This window comes from Lepidochelys kempii, chromosome 1 (assembly GCF_965140265.1).
Source record: "Lepidochelys kempii isolate rLepKem1 chromosome 1, rLepKem1.hap2, whole genome shotgun sequence".
NCBI classification, from domain to species: Eukaryota; Metazoa; Chordata; order Testudines; family Cheloniidae; genus Lepidochelys; species Lepidochelys kempii.
In genome coordinates, this window is record NC_133256.1 from 3,866,908 (window position 1) to 3,888,139 (window position 21,232).

The 21,232-nt window shown below is 47.5% G+C and overlaps 1 protein-coding gene across 1 annotated transcript; it reads left to right on the forward strand.

Moving 5' to 3' along the window:
* Positions 1–10,532: 10,532 nt before the first annotated feature.
* LOC140917587 (olfactory receptor 52P1-like) lies at positions 10,533–11,621 on the forward strand. The gene has a single exon (XM_073360767.1). It carries the CDS (start codon positions 10,569–10,571, stop codon positions 11,619–11,621), a length of 1,053 nt encoding a protein of 350 aa, XP_073216868.1. The 5' UTR covers positions 10,533–10,568.
* Positions 11,622–21,232: the final 9,611 nt, after the last annotated feature.

The window sequence follows — 21,232 nt, forward strand, 5'->3', positions numbered from 1 at the left end:
ATTTCTGTGAGTGCCAGCATGGAGAGCGGCAGGTACATCGGCTTGTGCAGAGTCTGCTCCTTGGCTATAAGATAGAGAAGCGTGAAATTTCCCAGCAGGCCCATAAAGTAGAAAATAGAGAAAGGGACGGAAATCCAGACGTGAGCAGCTTCCAAGTCAGGGATGCCCATTAGAAAGAATGCTGAATTGCCAAAGTGTGTGAGGTTGAAAACTGCCATGAGGTGGCTCATGTGTCCAAGTGGGATCTTCCCTGTCACCTCTCCAAGTGGGATCTTCCCTGATTCTTTGTTAAATTGCTTGGTATTGGCAGCGTACCAGGTTTTAATCTAAAATAAGCTTAGGGGGGCTTTCATGCTGCTCCCCACAACTGTACCTAAGAATTCAGAGTGGGGAGGGAACCCTGACACCTTCCTTGTTTCTTTTGGTGAGACACTTTCTTGCAGGCACCCAGCTTTCTCTGAGGCATAAGTTACAGATGTTAACAGACAAATGTAAGAAGAAACATGTGTCAGCAACTCAGCTGCTAACCCTTCTCATGCCTGAATCTCAATGACATTTGCAGATGACAAAAAATTGGGGGATTGTAAATAATAAAGAAGACAGGTCACTGATTCAGAGCAATCTGTAAGAAGGAATAATTAGCTAAACATGAATTTCCAGTGTGGCCTTGTGGCCGAAAGAGCCAATGTGGTCCTTGGATGGTAAAAACTGGAATCTCAAGGAGAGTTAGAGAAGTTATTTTACCTTTGTATTTGGCACTGGTGTGGCTGCTTCTTGAATCCTCTGTCTAGTTGTGGTGTCCCCAGTTAAAACTGGATGTTTATCGTCGGAAGAGTTTTCAGAGAGGGGTCACAAGAATTAGTACAAATTAGAAAACATGCCTTGTTGTGATAGATTCAAAGATTTGAATCTGTTTAGTTTAATCAAGATGGTTAAGGGGTGACTTGATAACTGTCGGAAACGATATACACTGTGAACTAGTATTGAATAATAGGCTTTTCAGGCTAGCATACTGAAGTGTAACAGCAAAAAGAAAAGGAGGACTTGTGACACCTCAGAGACTAACAAATTCATTTGAGCATAAGCTTTTGCTATAAGCTTTCGTGATGAAGGGAGCTGTAGGTCACAAAAGCTTATGCTCAAATAAGTTTGTTAGTCTCCAAGATGCCACAGTCCTCCTTTTCTTTTTGCGGAGACAGACTAACATGGCTGTTACTCTGAGAAGTGTAACATAATCCAATATCTGGAAATTGGAGTTAAAGAATTTCTGATTGGAAATAAAGTGTACATTTTAAATGGTGTGAGTTAATTAAGCATTAGAACAATTTTCTATTCATGAGTATGTTGAATTTCACCATAATTCTCAGGTGACAGCTCTGCCTTGGAAAATGTGCACTCGGTGTGTATTTCATGAACCTGAGGGATCCCATAAGGCGCTGCATGCAAAAAAGTTTTAGGTGAGAAAAATAATAACTTTGCCCTGTCATAAATATAAAGGGAAGGGTAAACGCCTTTAAAATCCCTCCTGGACAGAGGAAAAATCCTCTCACCTGTAAAGGGTTAAGAAGCTAAAAATAACCTCGCTGGCACCTGAACAAAATGATCAATGAGGAAACAAGATACTTTCAAAAGCTGGCAGGAGGGAGGAAAACAAAGGGTCTGGGTCTGTCTGTATGCTGCTTTTGCCAGGGATAGAACAAGAATGGAATCTTAGAACTTTTAGAAAGTAATCTACCTCGGAATGTGTTAGATAATGATTTCTTTAAATGGATGAGAAAAGAGTTGTGCTGAATAGAATGACTATTCCTGTCTGTGTGTGGTTTTTTTTAACTTAATGTTTTACCTAGAGGGATTCTCTATGTTTTGAATCTAATTATCCTGTAAGGTATCTACCATTCCGATTTTACAGAGGTGATTCCTTTACTTCTATTAAAAGTCTTCTTGTAAGAAAACTGAATGTTTTTTCATTGTTCTAAGATCCCAGGGTTTGGGTCTGTGGTCACCTATTCAAATTGGTGAGGATTTTTACCAAACCTTCCCAGGAAGTGGGGTGCAAGGGTTGGGAGGATTTGGGGGGGAAAGACATGTCCAAACTATGTTTCCCAGTAAACCCAGATAAAGTTTGGTGGTGACAGTGGAAATCCAAGGGTAAAATAATGTTGTACCTTGGGGAAGTTTTAATCTAAGCTGGTAAAAGTAAGCTTAGGAGGTTTTCATGCAGGTCCGCACATCTGTACCCTAGAGTTCAGAGTGTGGAAGGAACCTTCACACACCCCATAAAATCTTTGCACTAAGGATGAATGTACAACCCTCACCATTCATAACTAACAGAGCTGGCTAGCAAATCCTCCCAGAGCATCCTGGGTTTAACATCTGTCTCACACTGGCCCACTGTGTCAGTCAGCTACCAGTGGTTCCTGCATGTGGCAGCTGTATTGATCTAGGCCCTCACATGTCCCAGAGTTGCCCGCTCTCATTATATAATGTACATAATTCTCAGCCTGTGAGTTTTTCCTGAGCAGCAGTCCTTGAAACACCATGTACTGTGTATCGGTGTTATAAGAGAAGCAGCATAGGTTCCTCAGCATTTGCGACCTGTGTGTAGATTTTTGACCAGTATGTCACTCCTCCATGCCAAGGGAGCCGGTTTGATGGGAGTCATCTCACCCCCTGCAGAAGAAGAGTTGTGGGGAGCGTGGAGCAGCTCGGAGGTGGTGGAATCCACAGCTGACTGAGGTGTATGGAGAAGACACTGGCAACAAGTATGATGTTGGAAGCAAGGCAGCCTGGGATGGGGAAGAGAATTCAGACAGCGGGTCCAGGATATGGTGGGAGATTGAAGCAGCTGAGGTGCAAAGATCGGTGGTTCTTTCCACCAGTGAAATGTCTGAGGTTATGTATATAACTTTCAACAAAAATTGGAAACAAAACGGAGAAATCGGCTGGGGTCTGCTGTTTATACTTAGGAGATTCGCTAAACTCTCAGGTAGCTCTGTTTCATTGTGTGGCACCATCTGCTCTAGTGTTGGTGATCAGAGGGCCTGGAGAGACTGAATCACCAGCAAAGCAGTGTGAAACAGGGCCAGCCCAGTTGGGTGGTTAGAGGGGTGCAGCAGTTCTCATGGCTCCCAGACTGCACCCCAGGGGTGACAACCCCTCCGTCTTATACTCTCTGGACCTCAAATTTGGCTGCAAGGCATCTATGATGCAAGTATGGGGCTAGGGACAGTAGCCCAAACAGGAGAGCCACATGTAGCAGTTCTTTGATTCCTGTACCACCATGTTCTCACCCATGTTCTCACCGAAGCACGGTCATTTTAGCACGGGAAGAGAGGAAGTAATCACGCAGTCAGTGGAGAAGTCCCGTTGGACTAGCTCTGACCCAGGATATCATAACCCATTTCTGCACCAATCTGTGAAAGGTCAACAAAGAAGTGAAATGTGATGCCTCCCTGATGCAGAGAGTAGATTAACCATTCAAACAGTTGTTAGCTGTCAGACATAAAACAAGTTAGCACCTCCCAAGGGCCACTGGCAACTACCATTGATGTCAGAATCCTATGAGAAGAAAGCCTTTTACACGCATTTCAGCTTGCATTAATTCAGGATCATGTAATTTGGCTGCGACAGGGTGGCACTGATTTTTCAGAGGCGAAGGGAATGGCTATTACAGCTGCATGGGTGCTGTGCAGTGGTACAATGCTACCATCAAGTGAAATGTGTTTTTGGCCCCCAATCTTGTGGCAGCGTTCCCAGTGAGTGCAGGTGGAAGTGCACTACACACAGGAAAGAAATCTATCACCATGTGCTGCACTGAACCGTTCGCAAACTGCATTTTGCTCTGTAAATCTGAGCCCCTGTTATTGGCAGATCATTTCTTCACTCCCAGGGGGGCTCTTAGGCTGAAGTTCTCTACGGTCTATTTTCTGCTTTTCCCGTTGCTCACAGAGTCCAGGGAATTCTATGGGAGTCCTGGGCAACCTGACAGTTCGCGTGGAGTGTTCAGGGGGATCATAAAGGTCGCTGTGCAGCATGTGAAGTGTCAGCCATGTGACATTCACAAACTGATTCTCAAGCCTCTGCCTTGCAGTAGCCATAAGGAGATTTCCTTTCTCTGCTGAGCAGGATTGCGGTGACTTGCCTGTTTCTGCATTAAGGTTAGTGCTGAGTTTTTAGTACTCTCGGAAACACCAAGGGATTTACCTGGTCAAATTGGAACTATAAATGTATTGGAAAGAGTTTCGACAAATATTGCGTTTTAAATTTAGTTCCTTTTCTCTTCCTGTTTCCTTCTATCTGTCTCAGTAACTTCCTTTTTTTTTTTTTTTTTTTTTTGTGCTGTGTGGTTTTTCCTCTGGTTCGCTCAAGTTTTCCAGTTCAGCAATGTCACTGCCCTGTTAGGAAATGCAGCCAAAGCCTCTGCAGTGGGTACCTGTGAACCAGAGAGTTCACAACGAGAATGGGCCACACACTGGCTATATTCTGCTTTCACATTCTGTCTTCACTGGGTCGCTCCAGATTGACACTGTCCTCTCTGAGAGCAAAATCAGGGCCCCTGTGTTTTGAAATTCCCAACTTTCATTCCCGGTCTCAGAGCACCCCATGAACTGGGGGTTTCCCCTCAGGCTCTTTCAGCACCCTAACAGAATCGCACATTCTGCAGCAGGACCCAAAGCCGTGATTTTCACAGCCGGGAGCCAAAAGTTAAACACTCAGGGTGAATCTGGTCCCCTTTGAGATCAAAGGCCAAATTACCAACAGATCCAGGAGTTCCCCCTAAATCCACATGTAGTGACTTAAATAAATGCCCTGATTTAAATCAGCACTGAGTCTCCAGTGACTTCATGTGGAGCTCTCCTGTGGCCTCTAAGGATGGGTGAGCTTCTTAGGACCCAAGAAGAACTGACAGAAAAGTTGCTGATATCTCAAACTCACAGGCTTAAACCTTCAAAACAAATAGGATAACATTTTTTTCAAGGGGGGAGAGGAGTCTGCTCCCTCTGAGCCCCCGCATCTCTGTTTCTGGAGAGGATGAGAAAATGGGTGAGGGGTAAAGAGGTGGCAAGTTTTGAAGAAATACTTGGACTTGTTGCTCAAGAGCATTTACTAAGTACGGCTGAAGTAAAGCAGTGTCTGTGGGACAAAGATGTAAAGTCTGGGGCTGAGATGGCTTTTTTAGCTGATGACTTCGATTAGACTCAGGTGTCTATTGAGGGCAGGCCACAGAAAGAGGGGTTGACAACTGGTGGGAAGGGAGGGTCCCATTTTGCCCCTGGGAAGACAGTAGGGGGATGGGAGCCTAAACATTCTCTTAGCCAAAAACATTCCTCTAACCCCCATCCCAAATCTCCTGTAAAAGCAGAAGAGCTCAAAAGGTGCTGTCAGTGTAATTCCACTGATCACTTGAGGAATAAATGGCCTGTGCTAGGAGGAAGCAGGCAACCAATAGTTCATGTTAGTTCTGCTGTCCTCACCCCAGAAACTCCCCAAGCAACTGAAACTAATCATATTGGTTTTAGGAGATTAGCCTCTGCAGAACCAGACATGGAGCATGTTAACGCTCTCCAAATGGATGGAGTACTTGAGGCAGAGGGATACAGGAGCTCATATCTCTCTGGTTCAGCGGAATGTGGTCCCAAAGGCCAGGGTGCTACCTGGCCACATGGCAGAGATTGTGAGGGTGGGCGAAAGCAGATTCCTTATACCACTAGGTAAAATCCTTGTGGTGTGGGAAGGTCTGGAAAGTGTTTGGACTGTGGAGTAATGGAACACCTCTTCGTCGACCTGCTCCGTGCTCATGTTTTTTCTGTGCAGCTCAGCTTAAAGTATTTGCCTGCCGCAGGAGTGAGTTTTATCCTGGGACCAGTGAAGGAAAGGGTAAGTTCTCAGGAACTGCTGATAGAATGGGAGAGAGTCTCCTTGATTCTTCTGCAACAGGGGGAAGCCACATGCTTCCAGGCGGGAGGGTGGTTTAGAACAACTCCTGCACTCAAGCTGGAGGAAACATCACATCAGGAAGGGATGGGGTGTAATACCTTCCAGGAAGAGAACTGTCCAGGTTGTTAGCTTCCAGCAGGTCACAGCTGAACCAGAGACAAAGTCTAGGGAGTATAGAGAAATGTGTCCCAGAGGAGAGCCTAGAGAAGGGGCAGGGAATCTCAGAAACCACTGAGGTGAGTGAGGATGCCTGTCACTCTGTAACACACGGAAGCAGGATGCTTCCAAGTATGGGAGGGGGCTGAGACTAGGCAACATGCCCTCAGGCACAGAGGCAGGGGAGATGTTGTCAGTGAGTAAGGAAACTGTCTCAGCTGTTAACTGGCAGAGTTTTGCAGCTGAACAAAAGAAAGATCACTTCCTATGGAGCACACAGAAATGTGTCTTAGGAGGGGGCCCAGAGGAGGAAACTGGGGAAGGAATAGTGGGGGTAGAGGAATGTCTCCCCACTCGTCACTTGGGGCATAATGCTGAGGACACTAGAAGGAAGGCTGCATCAGCATCTGGGAACCCAGGTACACAGACTGTGTCATAAATATAAAGGGAAGGGTCACAACCTTGATGTATGCGGTAACATAAAATCCCTCCTGTCCAGAGGTACAGAGTCCCTTTACCTGTAAGGGGTTAAGAAGGTCAGATAACCTGGTTGGCACCTGGCCAACTGGACCAATAAGGGAAGAAGATACTTTCAAATCTGGAGTGGGGGGAAGAGTTTTTATCTGTGCTCTCTTTGTGTGTCCCCTCTCTGGACACAGAGAGAGACAGAGACCAAGCTGATAAATCATCTCCTGAAAAGATACCTGAAATGATACATTACAATTACACAAATTGTAAGTAAAGGCAGGGAAATACCTTTGTTATCTTTTGTTTTAGATTGTGAATTTTCCATATGCTAAGAGGGAGTTTTATTCTTGTTTTTTGTAACTTTGAAGCTGAGCCCAGTCGGGAATCCTCTGTGTTTTACTTTTTTATTTACTCTGTAAAGTTACCTTCCATCCTGATTTTCCAGGTGTGATTCTTTTACTTAAAAAAAAAAAAAAAAAAAAAGATCTCCTTTTAAGAACCTTATTGATTTTCAGGGAGCTCAGATCACCATCCTCTAGGGAAAGGTGGCAAAGAGCCAGCCAATGTGCAGGATCCCCCTGAAAAACTATCTTCCCAGACCCTGAGGCACCAAAATTCCAGAGACACAATTAAATTAATAGCCCACACAGACGGGAACACTGGAGGGAAAGACAAGCCATTGACTGATTACATGGGAGAGAGTCAAAGGACACCATGGGTAAGGAACAAACCAACCTCACACTGCAGTATCTGAACAGACGGCGTGGTAGCATAAAAATACATGTAAACACCCATCTGTGATTAAAAAAAAGGTATGAATGTAAAGTTTTGGGATAAGAATTTGAGGACTGATGTTAAACCTTATGTTAAGTCTAGTTCATAGTTAATAGCTGCAAACAGATTTAAATCTGATCATAGCATAGAAACCTGGTTTGCAGTGTCTGAATGGGGAAACTGAGGCACACCACCTGTCAAGGTTCCTTCCCCACTCTGAACGCTAGGGTACAGATGTGGGGACCTGCATGAAAAACCTCCTAAGCTTATCTTTACCAGCTTAGGTCAAAACTTCCCCAAGGTACAAAATATTCCACCCTTTGTCCTTGGATTGGCTGCTACCACAACCAAACAAATACTGGTTACTGGAGAAGAGCTGTTTGGAAATGTCTTTCCCCCCAAAATACTTCCCAAAACCTTGCACCCCACTTCCTGGACAAGGTTTGGTAAAAAGCCTCACCAATTTGCCTAGGTGACTACAGACCCAGACCCTTGGATCTTAAGAACAATGAACAATCCGCCCAACACTTGCACCCCCCACTTTCCTGGGAAATGTTGGATAAAAAGCCTCACCAATTTGTATAGGTGACCAGAGACCCAAACCCTTGGATCTGAGAACAATGAAAAAATATTCAGTTTTCTTACAAGAAGACTTTTAATAAAAATAGAAGTAAATAGAAGTAAAGAAATCCCCTCTGTAAAATCAGGATGGTAGATACCTTACAGGGTAATTAGATTCAAAACATAGAGAACCCCTCTAGGCAAAACCTTAAGTTACAAAAAAGATACACAGACAGGAATAGTTATTCTATTCAGCACAATTCTTTTCTCAGCCATTTAAAGAAATCATCATCTAATACGTACCTAGCTAGATTACTTACTAAAAGTTCTAAGACTCCATTCCTGGTCTATCCCTGGCAAAGACCCAGCATACAGACAGACTGAGACCCTTTGTTCCTCTCCCTCCTCCCAGCTTTTGAAAGTATCTTGTCTCCTCATTGGTCATTTTGGTCAGGTGCCAGCGAGGTTACCTTTAGCTTCTTAACCCTTTACAGGTGAGAGGAGTTTTCCCCTTCACTTTATATTTATGACACCGCCTCATGGCCTTGAAGGCTGGGTGCCAAGAGAGCGATAACACACCCTGCCTTTGAGCTAGTCGGTGGCTAACCCTCTTGTAGCAAACTAAGTAGGGAGGTGAGACATTCTCTATCACCGGGGAGCATCCTGTAACCGCCATAGTCCTCATTTTCATATAAATATGATTTTACATAGAAAACATGCCTTGTAAGGTATCAGGGAAAGGTTATGATCTGTTGAAATCATGCCTCTATCCATACATGTGTATCATTAATGAATATGGAGTTATGATTATGGTGTTGTATGGTGGTCACTAAAACATGCTGTAAATTGGGGAATAAGTCAGATATTAGCTCTCCAGAGGCAACAGCAAGGAAAGTGACCAATCCCCAGGCAGGGTGTCAAACAACCCATCAAGAGCCCTTGTCCAGCAAGGGAGCTCCAATGCAATGACTCACGTGCACGAAGCTCCACAGAGGGAATTGCTCAACCTTGCTTGGAGAGACTCAGCAATGCTCCCCAGACATGCCTGGACTTGTGCCCCCCAAGCACATGGACTGAGGCTATAACACAGACAGAGCGGACACATACTGGGCCCTTCTCCTGCCCCCACTGAGAAGAAGACAAGACTCCAACAGGGGAGATTGGCCCAGGTTTACACAGGAAACTTGTATATTAAGGACTGCAATATCCAGTGGGGTGAGAAAAATCCTTAATCTAGATGTTGCCCAGTCTAATAGGATTGAGAGTTTAGACAGTGTGCTTACATTTCCTTTTCTTTTGGTAACCACTCTGACTTTTTGCCAATCACTGAATATCACTTAAATTCTATCTTTGTACTTAATACATTTGTTGTTTATTCTATCTGAAGCAGTGTGTTTGGTTTGAAGCGTGTAAGAGACTCCCCTTGGGATAACAAGCCTGGGGCATTTCCATTTCTTTCTTAAACTGACAAACTCACATAAGCTTGGAGTGCCCTGCGGGCACACCTGCACACTGCAAGAGTAAGGTTGTGTCTGGGAAAGGAGATATTGGCTAGTGTCATTCGGTTGCATAATCCAAAGAGCAGTTTACATGTCAAAGACTGAGCGTGAACAGCCCAGGAGTGGGGTTCTCACAGCTGAGCAGGGTAAGGCTGGCTACCAAAGCTAAGGACTGGGGTGACCAACCAGATCACCAGTCCAGATAACACCAGAGGGGAACATCACAGGGTTGCAAAGCAGCATGTAGGTGGACAGGTGGGCAGTGCTGTTGAAATTATTTTTTTCTTTGTGTTTGTTGGTCCAAGGCCAACTTTGGGACCTTTCGTGGTGCAGAGTGTGTTTGGGGAGTTTCAGGGTCTCTTTCCCATGGCAAGCCACAGAACTACAATCTGGGTGTCACAAGTTTTACTCAGTTTTGTTTCCATTTGTTGTTGTTCTGTAACTTCAGGCATTTCACTGGTAGAAATAACATTTGATATTTTTGTAACAATGTACCCCATATTGTTCATTGTGATATGATGATATGATTATAGCATAATTATGATACAGTTTATGCAAGATGGGTCATGTAAGATGTTATTGGAAAAGTTATGACTTTCTGAATATGGTTATCCTATTTGTATGTATTGATGATTTTGGTCAAAAGTTCTGAATTTTGATGACTTCCCTGTATTTCAAATGTAGTTACAAGTGAGTAACGCCCACTAGGGAACTTGATGTCAGTCTAGATAGATGGTTGGGAAGGGCCTATTCAGGGCAATGAGACTTTGGGGGAAACAATAGGCCTTTAGAGAAACTTATCTCCCACCTGGTGAGCCTCCCTGAGAATGCTTCAGACAGACTATACGTAGTGGATGATATGACTCTAAAAGGCCATGTGACCAGGCCACATAACTCTGGACTCCATTTTGGGGAGTCTGTAATCTTCCCACAAACGAGTCTGGAAACCAAGTTTTGAAACAAACGGTTCCCTCCGTATTCTAGATCTATGGAAAGTAGGGAGTGACATCGTCGGTAGTTCTTCACTCCTCACTCAAGAAGACTCCGAGAATGTTCATAACTGTAACATATTTACCATATTATTTTTTACAAATAAGAACCCCCTTGCTGTGCTTTTCTCCCTTTACAGGCACCTTGAGCATTTCTGAGTCATATCGATGCATCAACTGCTTCATGGCACCTTTCAACTTCACCCACTCTGACGCTTCAACTTTCATCCTAATGGGCATCCCTGGCCTGGAGGCTGCCCACATCTGGATTTCCATCCCTTTCTTTACATTCTACATTATCAGCCTGTTGGGAAATGTCACACTTCTGTCTGTTGTAGGTAAGGAACAGACTCTGCAGAAGCCGATGTACCTCCTGCTCTGCATGCTGGCACTTACAGACATTGCCACACCTACCTTTGTTGTGCCAAAGGCACTGGGCATATTTTGGTTCAATTTGAAAGGCATTACTGTGGCTGGCTGCCTCACCCAGATGTTCTTCCTCCACACGATTTCTGTGATGCACTCATCCACCCTCGTGACAATGGCCTTCGATCGCTACGTTGCCATATGTAACCCTCTGAGATATGCCACCATCCTCACCAATGCACAAATAGCTAAGCTAGGGCTTGCAGGTTTCATAAGAGCTGTTCTCTTCATTCTGCCCCTGCCCCTGCTCCTGAGTCAGCAGACATTCTGTGCCAACCGCATTATCCCCCACATGCAATGTGAGCACATAGCTATGGTGAGGATGGTGTGTGGGGACATCAGAGTCAGCAGGATATATGGTTTTGTGCTAATGTTTGTAATCAATGGGTTTGACCTGACGTTCATTGCCCTGTCGTATGGTCTGATCATCAGGGCCGTCCTCAGAATCTCCTCTCATAAAGCCCACCAGAAAGCCCTTAACACTTGCACAGCCCACATCTGTGTGATGCTGACATATTATACCCCTACCGTCTTCTCCATTCTTACACACCACTTTGGTCAAGACATCGCACCCTATGTTCATATCATCTTAGCTGACCTCTATCTCCTCATCCCTCCCATGCTCAACCCTATCATTTATGGGGTCAAAATGAAAGAGCTTCGTGACAAAGTAGTCAAATACACCTGCAGAAGTTCTGCAGACACAAAGTTCACGCAAAGTTCTGCAGACACAAGAGACGATATCTCCTCAGGCCTGCAGTGTCCATCAGGGAACTGTCAAATTGTCAGAGAGTATGTGAACCAGCACTAAGTGGGATGCGGTTTGGGAGGAAGACCAGAAGTTCTGTGAGCGCCATGGTTCCCCAGTTACCCATGGCATGGAGGAAGAGTATGCTCACAAACAATCTGTAAAAAAAGTCAGCCTTCCTTGACTGTGCAGTTCTTACGTGTTGTACTCCTAGCAGAAGGAAAATCCTTTCACCAGAAAAGGGTTAAGAAGCTAAGGTAACCTCGCTGGCACCTGACCCAAAATGACCAATGAGGGACAAGGTACTTTCAAATCTGGAGGGGGGGAAAGCCTTTGTCTGTCTGTGTAATACCGTTGCTGGGAACAGATCAAGGATGCAAGCCCTTCAACTCCTGTACAGTTGGTAAGAAATCTAGCTAGAAAATGCTTTTGGATTTCTTTGTTTTGGCTTGGAAATTCACTGTCCTGGAGGACATGTGTGTAAGCAGTGTCAGGATGAGCTCCACCCTGACATCTGGTGGTGAGGTGTGGCAAGTTGTGGAAAAGAACTTCAGGGGCCGATCTCATTTGCATAGGCACACCCACCACGCCTAGAATGAGACCATAGCTGCCCAAATGGTCACTTTGGCTGCTGTGGGATCCCCAGTGTCTCTGTTATTGGGGCAGGAAGAATAAATTGTTATTACCCTGATTATGGGAACTGTGCTTGGAACTGTACGTGGCCTTTTGTTACGATGGAGGGATTCACCATCATCTAAGTAGCACTCGCTAGGCAAGGGTCATGGGTTCCAAAACTGTGTGAATGGAGAGAGGCTGGGGACAAGTATTAATACTTGGTGGCATGGGCCCCTTGGTGAGGGCCTTACATGCTAATTGCACTTCCTCCTCTCTCCACTGTAGAATGTCAGAGCTAATTTTGATTTCATTAGAAGTCTAGTTATAGGCTGCTGAGCTCACTTTGGGCTGACAGTGCACCAGCACTGGGGCTCCCCTATTATAAGCTGAATTCACCTAAGCGCTGAAATCACTGAGTGTTGTGTTAAGTAGTGGGGGAGCCTGAAGATATATTGTGGAGCAGTTTGCGGGACGGCTGGCGAAGCAGTTCGACACGGAGCAGTGCGTGGATGGCAGGAGCTGCTTGTGGGCCGTGGAGCTGAGCGAAGGAGTTTGTGGGGCGGCTGGTGGAGTGGGGCGGCTGGTGGAGCGGAGCGCAGCTGAGCGAAGGAGTTCGTGGGGCGGCTGGTGGAGCGGAGCGCAGCTGAGCGAAGGAGTTTTGTGGGGCGGCTGGCGGAGCGGAGCGCCGCTATGGAGCTATGGGGCGGTCAGCTTCAGATCACGTAAGGTGCCTCTTACCCCCGTCCCATTTCCACCCAGGTTGGGAGGTAAAGCTCCGCCGATAAACTTTCGAACTCTGGGGCTGCCCTGACCAGGGACAGAGACTTTTGGGGCATTGGACTTTTGGGGTTGCTGGACTCAAGAACCAAAGGGAAAAGGGCATGCCCCAATTTGCCTGGGGTGGGGTTGTTTTTGCTCATGGATTGTGTTATGAATCCGGTTGGTGGTGTTTCCCCAACATAATGCCACATTGTTTCTCTCTGTTATTAAAAGACTTTTGCTACACTCAGACTATGTGCTTGCGAGAGGGGAAGTATTGCCTCTTGGAGGCGCCCAGCGGGGGTGGTATATATTTGTCCCAGGTCACTGGGTGGGGGCTCGAGCCGGTTTGCATTGTGTTATTGGAATGGAACCCCTAGATATTGAACCCGGCCCTTGTTGCTGCCAACTCTGACGGGCAGAAGGGTTACATTTTGGGGGGCTCGTCCGGGATCGCCTGGGTCAGTACCCCTCGCAAGCACCTGTTGAGTGATCCACTACATTGGGAAACAATTTATATATTTTTTTTGTTTGTGCTTATATTTTGAGGAAATTACTGTTTGTATAATGGCTAATATGTCAGGTTTGTTGGGCCCTGGCTCAGCAGCTTCTAGCTCGGAGGCTGCAGCCTCGGCTGATGATTGGACAAAAGCTCTGGGGCAAATATTGGAAAAGGTTGTGCTGCCCCATGCTGAGTCAGACTCTTGTCGTAAGTTAAGATTATTTGCTGGGGAGGAGGAGTTTGAACCCTGGTTAGAGCATACCACTGAAATGCTGCAAGAGTGGGCCGTACCAGATGCAGAAAAGCGAAGATGCCTTATAGAGAGCCTTGGCGGCCCAGCATTAGATGTGATTCGCACCCTGAAGCTCATTGACCCTGGGGTCAGTGTGAAGGACTGCCTAGAGGCCCTTGAACACAACTTTGGGAGTGTAGAGGGCCCTGAAGACAGCTACTGTAAGTTCCTTAATTCCCGACAACAAAAGGGCGAGAAGGCTTCAGCCTACATACAGAGACTGGAGAGACTGCTTCAGAGAGCTGTCATGAGGGGAGCAGTGACTGCTGAGCAGATGAATCAGACCAGACTGGCTCAAATTGTAAGAGGAACTCAGTATCAGAACCCGATTCTACTTCATCTCCGGCTAAGAGAACGACGGGAACATCCCCCAAGTTACTCCCAGCTGATAAAAGAGGTCCGAGAGGAGGAAGAAAGGCAGGCTGCCAGTGAGTTTTGGGAAGCCCAAACATCGGAGCCAGCCAGCACAACACCACTGCAAATGGCCAGTGTACTGATGGTGAGCACCAGAGAGGAACTTGCCCAACAAATGCAGGTCCTGATGGAACGGATAGCTGAGCTGCAAAGTACCGTTGACCGAGTTAAGACTTCTAGGAATAAGAAGCCTCAAACTGTGGCGATTGAGAAGCCCGCACTTAGAGCCACCATCCCCCCCAGGCGAAGGGGGAAAGGTCAATTCTTCTGCTACCGATGTGGTCAGGATGGACACAGTGCTGCCAAGTGCCGTAATGAAGAAAACCCCTCCTTAGTGTATGGAAAGCTGAGGATCAGTTGGGAGAGATCCGGTAGCTGCCAGAGGGTCTGGGGACGGGGACCCCCCAGGTCTGCAGGATTTGAAGATTCCCCCAGAAAAGACTGTCCAGCTGGGATCCCTGCAGGACTGATAGGGCCTCGAGCAGAGGTCATGGTGAGGATCGAAGGGGTGGAGTGTAAAGCAGTTCTTGACACTGGATCTCAAGTGACTATTATATTTCAGTCATTCTACCAACAGATGCTTAGGCACCTGCCTATACAGCCACTGACTGGCCTTGGCCTATGTGGCCTCAGCATGGATGAATACCCCTATCAAGGGTATGTCATAGTGCACCTGGAATTCCCAGAGGAGGTTGCTGGGGTGAGAGAAGAGGTAGACACAGCTGCCTTAATATGCCCTGACCCTAAAGGGACTTCTGATGTGTCTGTGCTGATAGGGACCAACTCCAGTCTCTTCAAGGTACTCGCGGATTACTGCAGAAGGCGGGCTGGGGACCAGTACCTGAATACCCTGATGATCCATACGCTTTGTGCTGAAGCCTATAGGAAAATTGAGAGCGCTAAAAGGGACACATCTGAGCTACCGCTTGGGGCACTGAAGTACGCGGGCACAACCCCCTTAGTAGTGCCTGCAAGGACGGAGCAAGAAGTGCTTGTCATGAGTACCTGTCTGAAAGGCAGTAAAGGGACGTTAGCAATGATAGAGCAGCCGATGGGAGGAGAGCTCCCTGAAGGAGTGCTGGTCCCCAGTGGAGTCATAACCCTACCTGCTGAAGCCCAGGAAAGGGTGACTATACTGATTGCTAATGAAACGAGTCGTGATATTTTTGTGAAGCAAGGACAAAAGATAGCAGACCTCTTTGAGCCTGAGTCGATTGTAAAACCCCAGTATGAAACTCCAGTTCCGGCAATAGACCCAGCAAAGTTTGACTTTGGAGATTCACCAGTGTCCGAGGACTGGAAAGATCGCCTGAGGAAGAAACTTTGTGAAAGATCCAAGGTGTTCTCACTGCATGAGTGGGATGTGGGATGTGCAAAAGGAGTAGAGCACAATATCAGACTACATGACTCTCGACCTTTCAGGGAGAGATCTAGGAAGATTGCTCTCTCTGAGATGGAAGATGTGCGACATCATCTTCAGGAGCTGGCTGCGAATGGCATCATTACAGAGTCCCGCAGCCCATACGCCTCACCCATTGTGGTAGTCCGCAAAAAGAATGGGAAAATCCGGATGTGTATTGACTACCGCACCCTAAACAGCCGTACGGTGGTCGACCAGTACACTATGCCTCGAGTGCAAGACGCCTTAGACTGTTTGCTGGGAAGCCAGTGGTTCTCTGTGTTGGATCTTCGAAGTGGATACTACCAGATCCCTCTGGGAGAAGAAGATAAGGAGAAGACAGCCTTCATCTGCCCATTAGGGTTTTATCAGTTTGAACGCATGCCCCAAGGGATTTCTGGAGCACCTGCCACCTTTCAACGTCTCATGGAGAAAGTTGTGGGAGACATGAATTTACTGCAAGTGTTAGTTTATTTGGATGACCTGATTGTGTTTGGAAGAACCTTAGAGGAGCATGAAGAAAGACTTCTTAAAGTGCTTGATAGGTTGGAGGATTATGGTCTGAAGCTTTCAATTGACAAATGCCAGTTCTGCAGAACCTCAGTGAAGTATGTGGGTCACATTGTGTCCCAAGAAGGTGTGAGTACTGATCCTGATAAAATAGAAGCACTCACTACATGGCCACGTCCAAGTAACTACAGAGAACTCAAGACCTTCCTTGGATTTAGTGGCTACTACCGCAGATTTGTGAAAAACTATGCTACGATTGTAAAGCCTCTGAATGATCTTACCAGGGGACATCAGTCCAGCAAGAACAAATCTAAGTCCAAGAATAAGGGGAGGTCCCCAAAGCCTCCTGTGCAGAGACACAATGGCCCCTTTGCACCATTTGGGCCACGGTGGGATGAGAGATGTGAAAGGGCTTTTCAAGAAATCATTACTTGCCTAACTCATGCTCCAGTCCTAGTTTTTGCTGACCCAAGCAAACCATTTATCCTGCATACTGATGCCAGTTTGGAGGGTCTGGGAGCAGTCCTGTACCAGGAAGTGGAAGGCAAATGTAAACCTGTAGCCTTTGCCAGCCGAGGATTGTCTGATAGTGAAACTCGCTATCCCACCCACAAGCTGGAGTTTTTGGCCTTGAAATGGGCCATCACTGAGAAATTTCGAGACTACTTGTATGGTGCTCAGTTCCAGGTGTGGACAGACAACAATCCACTGACTTATGTGTTAACAAGTGCTAAGCTGGATGCTACAGGGCAGAGATGGGTGGCCGCCTTGGCTAGCTATGAGTTCAGCATTCAGTACCGATCAGGGAGAAGCAATGTAGATGCAGATGCATTGTCCAGGCGTCCGCAGGCTCCAGAAGTTGCTGTGATACCCACAGATGGAGTGAGAGCTATTTGCAGTGTGAGTCGCCGAGAGCCAGAGGCCCGTGAAGACTTTCAGGGATGTGTTGCAGAAGCTTTGGGCCTGCCCCCTGAATGCATGCCTTCTGCTTCGGTGAACTATATTGCATTAGACCAATCTCCTTTGCCCATGCTCAATGCGGCTGACTGGCAAGAAGCCCAGCGGCAAGATATTGACATTCGTGATACACTACTTGCCAAAAGGGAGGGGCGAAGCCCAACTGTGGTTGTCCCACCTAACCCGGAGGGTAAACTACTATTGAGAGAATGGACCAAACTAAAACTGATTCAGGGAGTGCTACACCGAATGACCACTGACCCTTTACAAAAACAACGAGCACAACTAGTACTGCCAAAAAAGTACAGAGCCCTGGCCATGAGGGCCCTGCATGATGACTTTGGGCATTTAGGGATGGAGAGGACCCTGGAACTTATTCGTAGTAGGTTCTATTGGCCCCGAATGGCTGAAGATGTTCGCAGGAAATGTGAGACTTGCGCTCGATGTGTTCAAAGGAAAACTCTGCCCACGAGGGCTGCATATCTCAAGAACATCACCAGCAACAAACCTTTGGAGTTGGTATGCATTGATTTCTTGTCTGTAGAGGTAGACAAGAGGAATGTTGGAAACATTCTAGTAGTGACTGACCATTTTACACGGTATGCACAAGCATATCCCACACGTGATCAGAGGGCCACCACCGTTGCTCGAGTATTGTGGGACAAATATTTCTCAGTCTATGGATTCCCGGCTCGGATACACTCTGATCAGGGGCGGGATTTTGAGAGTCACCTTCTGAAGGAGGTGCTGAAGATAGCAGGAATTAAAAAGTCTAGGACAACGCCTTATCACCCCCAAGGTGATCCTCAGCCAGAGAGGTTCAATCGAACCCTATTAGATATGTTGGGAACTTTGCGACCAGAGCAGAAGGCAACCTGGAGCCAGCATGTCGCATTTCTGGTGCATGCCTACAATGCCACAAAGAACGATGCTACGGGAGTCACCCCATATCTCTTGATGTTTGGGCGAGAACCAAGATTACCCATAGACTTGTGCTTTGGTGTATCAGAGGATGGAGATAGCTATGAAACTCATCAGCAATATGTATCCCGACTAAGAGAAAAGCTGCGGGATGCTTATCGCTTAGCTACCGCTGCGGCTCGGAAGAACGCAGACCGCAACAAACATCGATATGATGCTAGAGTGCGTTCGCAGGAGCTCCAGCTGGGGGACAGAGTCCTGCTGCGAAATTTGGGTATTGCTGGCAAACACAAGATAGCTGACAGATGGAAGGCAATACCTTACCTGGTGATGGAAAAGCTGGGAGATCTGCCGGTCTACAAGATCAAACCTGAAGACGGTCCAGGGCAAATAAAGACGGTGCATAGAAACCTTTTGCTCCCTGTGGGGGAATTGGTAAGCACCCCTTGTGAGATGGGCCACGGCAGGGCCGCCGGGCAGAACAGAGGTGCTAGACCAAAGCCGCCATCCAACACAGACAGTGGGCCCCCTGCAGCTAACTTACCCCTATTCTGCACATCTGAGAGTGAGTCTGAGGAGGAAGACACAACCCTGGTGTATCCTGGGATGGAGACAAGATTTCAGTCTCGATCAGCTGAACCAAACGAGAGTTTTCCCTCTTCCGCCCTAAACCCAATGGCGGAACTATTTAGGCCCCTTTCTGATACCCCGGTGCTGCTGATGAGACCCCCCTGTGATGACACACACAGGTTATTGGACAATGGGGACAGACAGGTAGAGGATGTCCTGGGCACCTTGGACCCTCCAGCGTTAGAACTAGGAGTGCAGGGGCCTACACCAGTAGCCGAGGGACCCTCCAGGGAAGCCTCTCCATCCGTCACTCAAGAGGATGTTCCCCTTACTTCGGCAACAGAGATTCTCAATAGACGAGACAGGGTGATAAGACCAGTGAAACGGTTAACTTATGATGCACCTGGGGTGACTAGTGAGGAGCCAATACATTTAGCACACAGGCTTGTGGAAGCTAAAGTGGGCTTCCTGAGGCCCTTTGGAGGAAACCAATGAGTTGGTATAAAGGGAGTGTGATTTGTCGGGACGACAAAGTCTCGGCTGGGGGGAGGATGTAAGCAGTGTCAGGATGAGCTCCACCCTGACATCTGGTGGTGAGGTGTGGCAAGTTGTGGAAAAGAACTTCAGGGGCCGATCTCATTTGCATAGGCACACCCACCACGCCTAGAATGAGACCATAGCTGCCCAAATGGTCACTTTGGCTGCTGTGGGATCCCCAGTGTCTCTGTTATTGGGGCAGGAAGAATAAATTGTTATTACCCTGATTATGGGAACTGTGCTTGGAACTGTACGTGGCCTTTTGTTACGATGGAGGGATTCACCATCATCTAAGTAGCACTCGCTAGGCAAGGGTCATGGGTTCCAAAACTGTGTGAATGGAGAGAGGCTGGGGACAAGTATTAATACTTGGTGGCATGGGCCCCTTGGTGAGGGCCTTACATGCTAATTGCACTTCCTCCTCTCTCCACTGTGGAATATCAGAGCTAATTTTGATTTCATTAGAAGTCTAGTTATAGGCTGCTGAGCTCACTTTGGGCTGACAGTGCACCAGCACTGGGGCTCCCCTATTATAAGCTGAATTCACCTAAGCGCTGAAATCACTGAGTGTTGTGTTAAGTAGTGGGGGAGCCTGAAGATATATTGTGGAGCAGTTTGCGGGACGGCTGGCGAAGCAGTTCGACACGGAGCAGTGTGTGGATGGCAGGAGCTGCTTGTGGGCCGTGGAGCTGAGCGAAGGAGTTCGTGGGGCGGCTGGTGGAGCGGAGCGCAGCTGAGCGAAGGAGTTCGTGGGGCGGCTGGTGGAGCGGAGCGCAGCTGAGCGAAGGAGTTTTGTGGGGCGGCTGGCGGAGCGGAGCGGAGCGCCGCTATGGAGCTATGGGGCGGTCAGCTTCAGATCACGTAAGGTGCCTCTTACCCCCGTCCCATTTCCACCCAGGTTGGGAGGTAAAGCTCCGCCGATAAACTTTCGAACTCTGGGGCTGCCCTGACCAGGGACAGAGACTTTTGGGGCATTGGACTTTAGGGGTTGCTGGACTCAAGAACCAAAGGGAAAAGGGCATGCCCCAATTTGCCTGGGGTGGGGTTGTTTTTGCTCATGGGTTGTGTTATGAATCCGGTTGGTGGTGTTTCCCCAACATAATGCCACATTGTTTCTCTCTGTTATTAAAAGACTTTTGCTACACTCAGACTATGTGCTTGCGAGAGGGGAAGTATTGCCTCTTGGAGGCGCCCAGCGGGGGTGGTATATATTTGTCCCAGGTCACTAGGTGGGGGCTCGAGCCGGTTTGCATTGTGTTATTGGAATGGAACCCCTAGATATTGAACCCGGCCCTTGTTGCTGCCAACTCTGACGCGCAGAAGGGTTACATGTGTATTCCTGTTTTTTGTATCTTTTTGTAACTTAAGGTTTTGCCTAGAGGGATTCTCTATGTTTTGAATCGGACTGCCTGAATCGGTCCATGGGCCTGCATTCACCACAACCCTCCACAGCATCCAGAATGCGTTCACCCGGGGAGGGATATCCTGGCCCACAACACAATTTTTTTCAGGAAGAGGGGCAGACCAGTTGAATAGTCATGACTAAGGTTTTTTGTCACAGATAGTTTTAGTAAAAGTCACCAACAGGTCACGAGGGTCTGCGGGGGCGACTGAAATGGGGAAGATTAAAGCCTCATCAGGAGTATGAGAGCCTGAGCCGCACTTCAGGACGGGTGAGGGTCCAGCACTTACTGCCACTGCAGATAACAGCTCTGTGGCCCCCACTGCAGCCCCAGCACCTCAGAGGTCCCGAGCCCCTGCTGCAGCCCATGTGAGAGAGCTCCACGGCTCCCACTGCCAGTGGCAGCTCAGAGATCTGGGTCCCCACACGGCCAAGAGCCACTTGGAGGGCCACATACCCCCACCGCCAGAGGTGGCTGAATGCTGCTGGTTCCTTGGCCACACATGGCAACTGAGAGCTCAGGAGCCTCCACCCGCTGCCCCAGGGCTGAAGTGGTAAATGTCACAGAGGTCTCCGAAAGTCACAGAATCTGTGACTTCTATGACTTAATCTTATCCTTAGCCATGTCTATGAACAACTCTCCGTGGTGAATGGAGAAGTGGTGGAACCCGAGTGACTGAGACAGTGACAATACTTTGTGCAGGAGGCAAAACAATCACTGACTTGCCCCAGACAGTAGAATTGTTCATCCCTGGACTCAGAGTGTCGTCCGGAATTGTTAAGACCTGGAATGTTC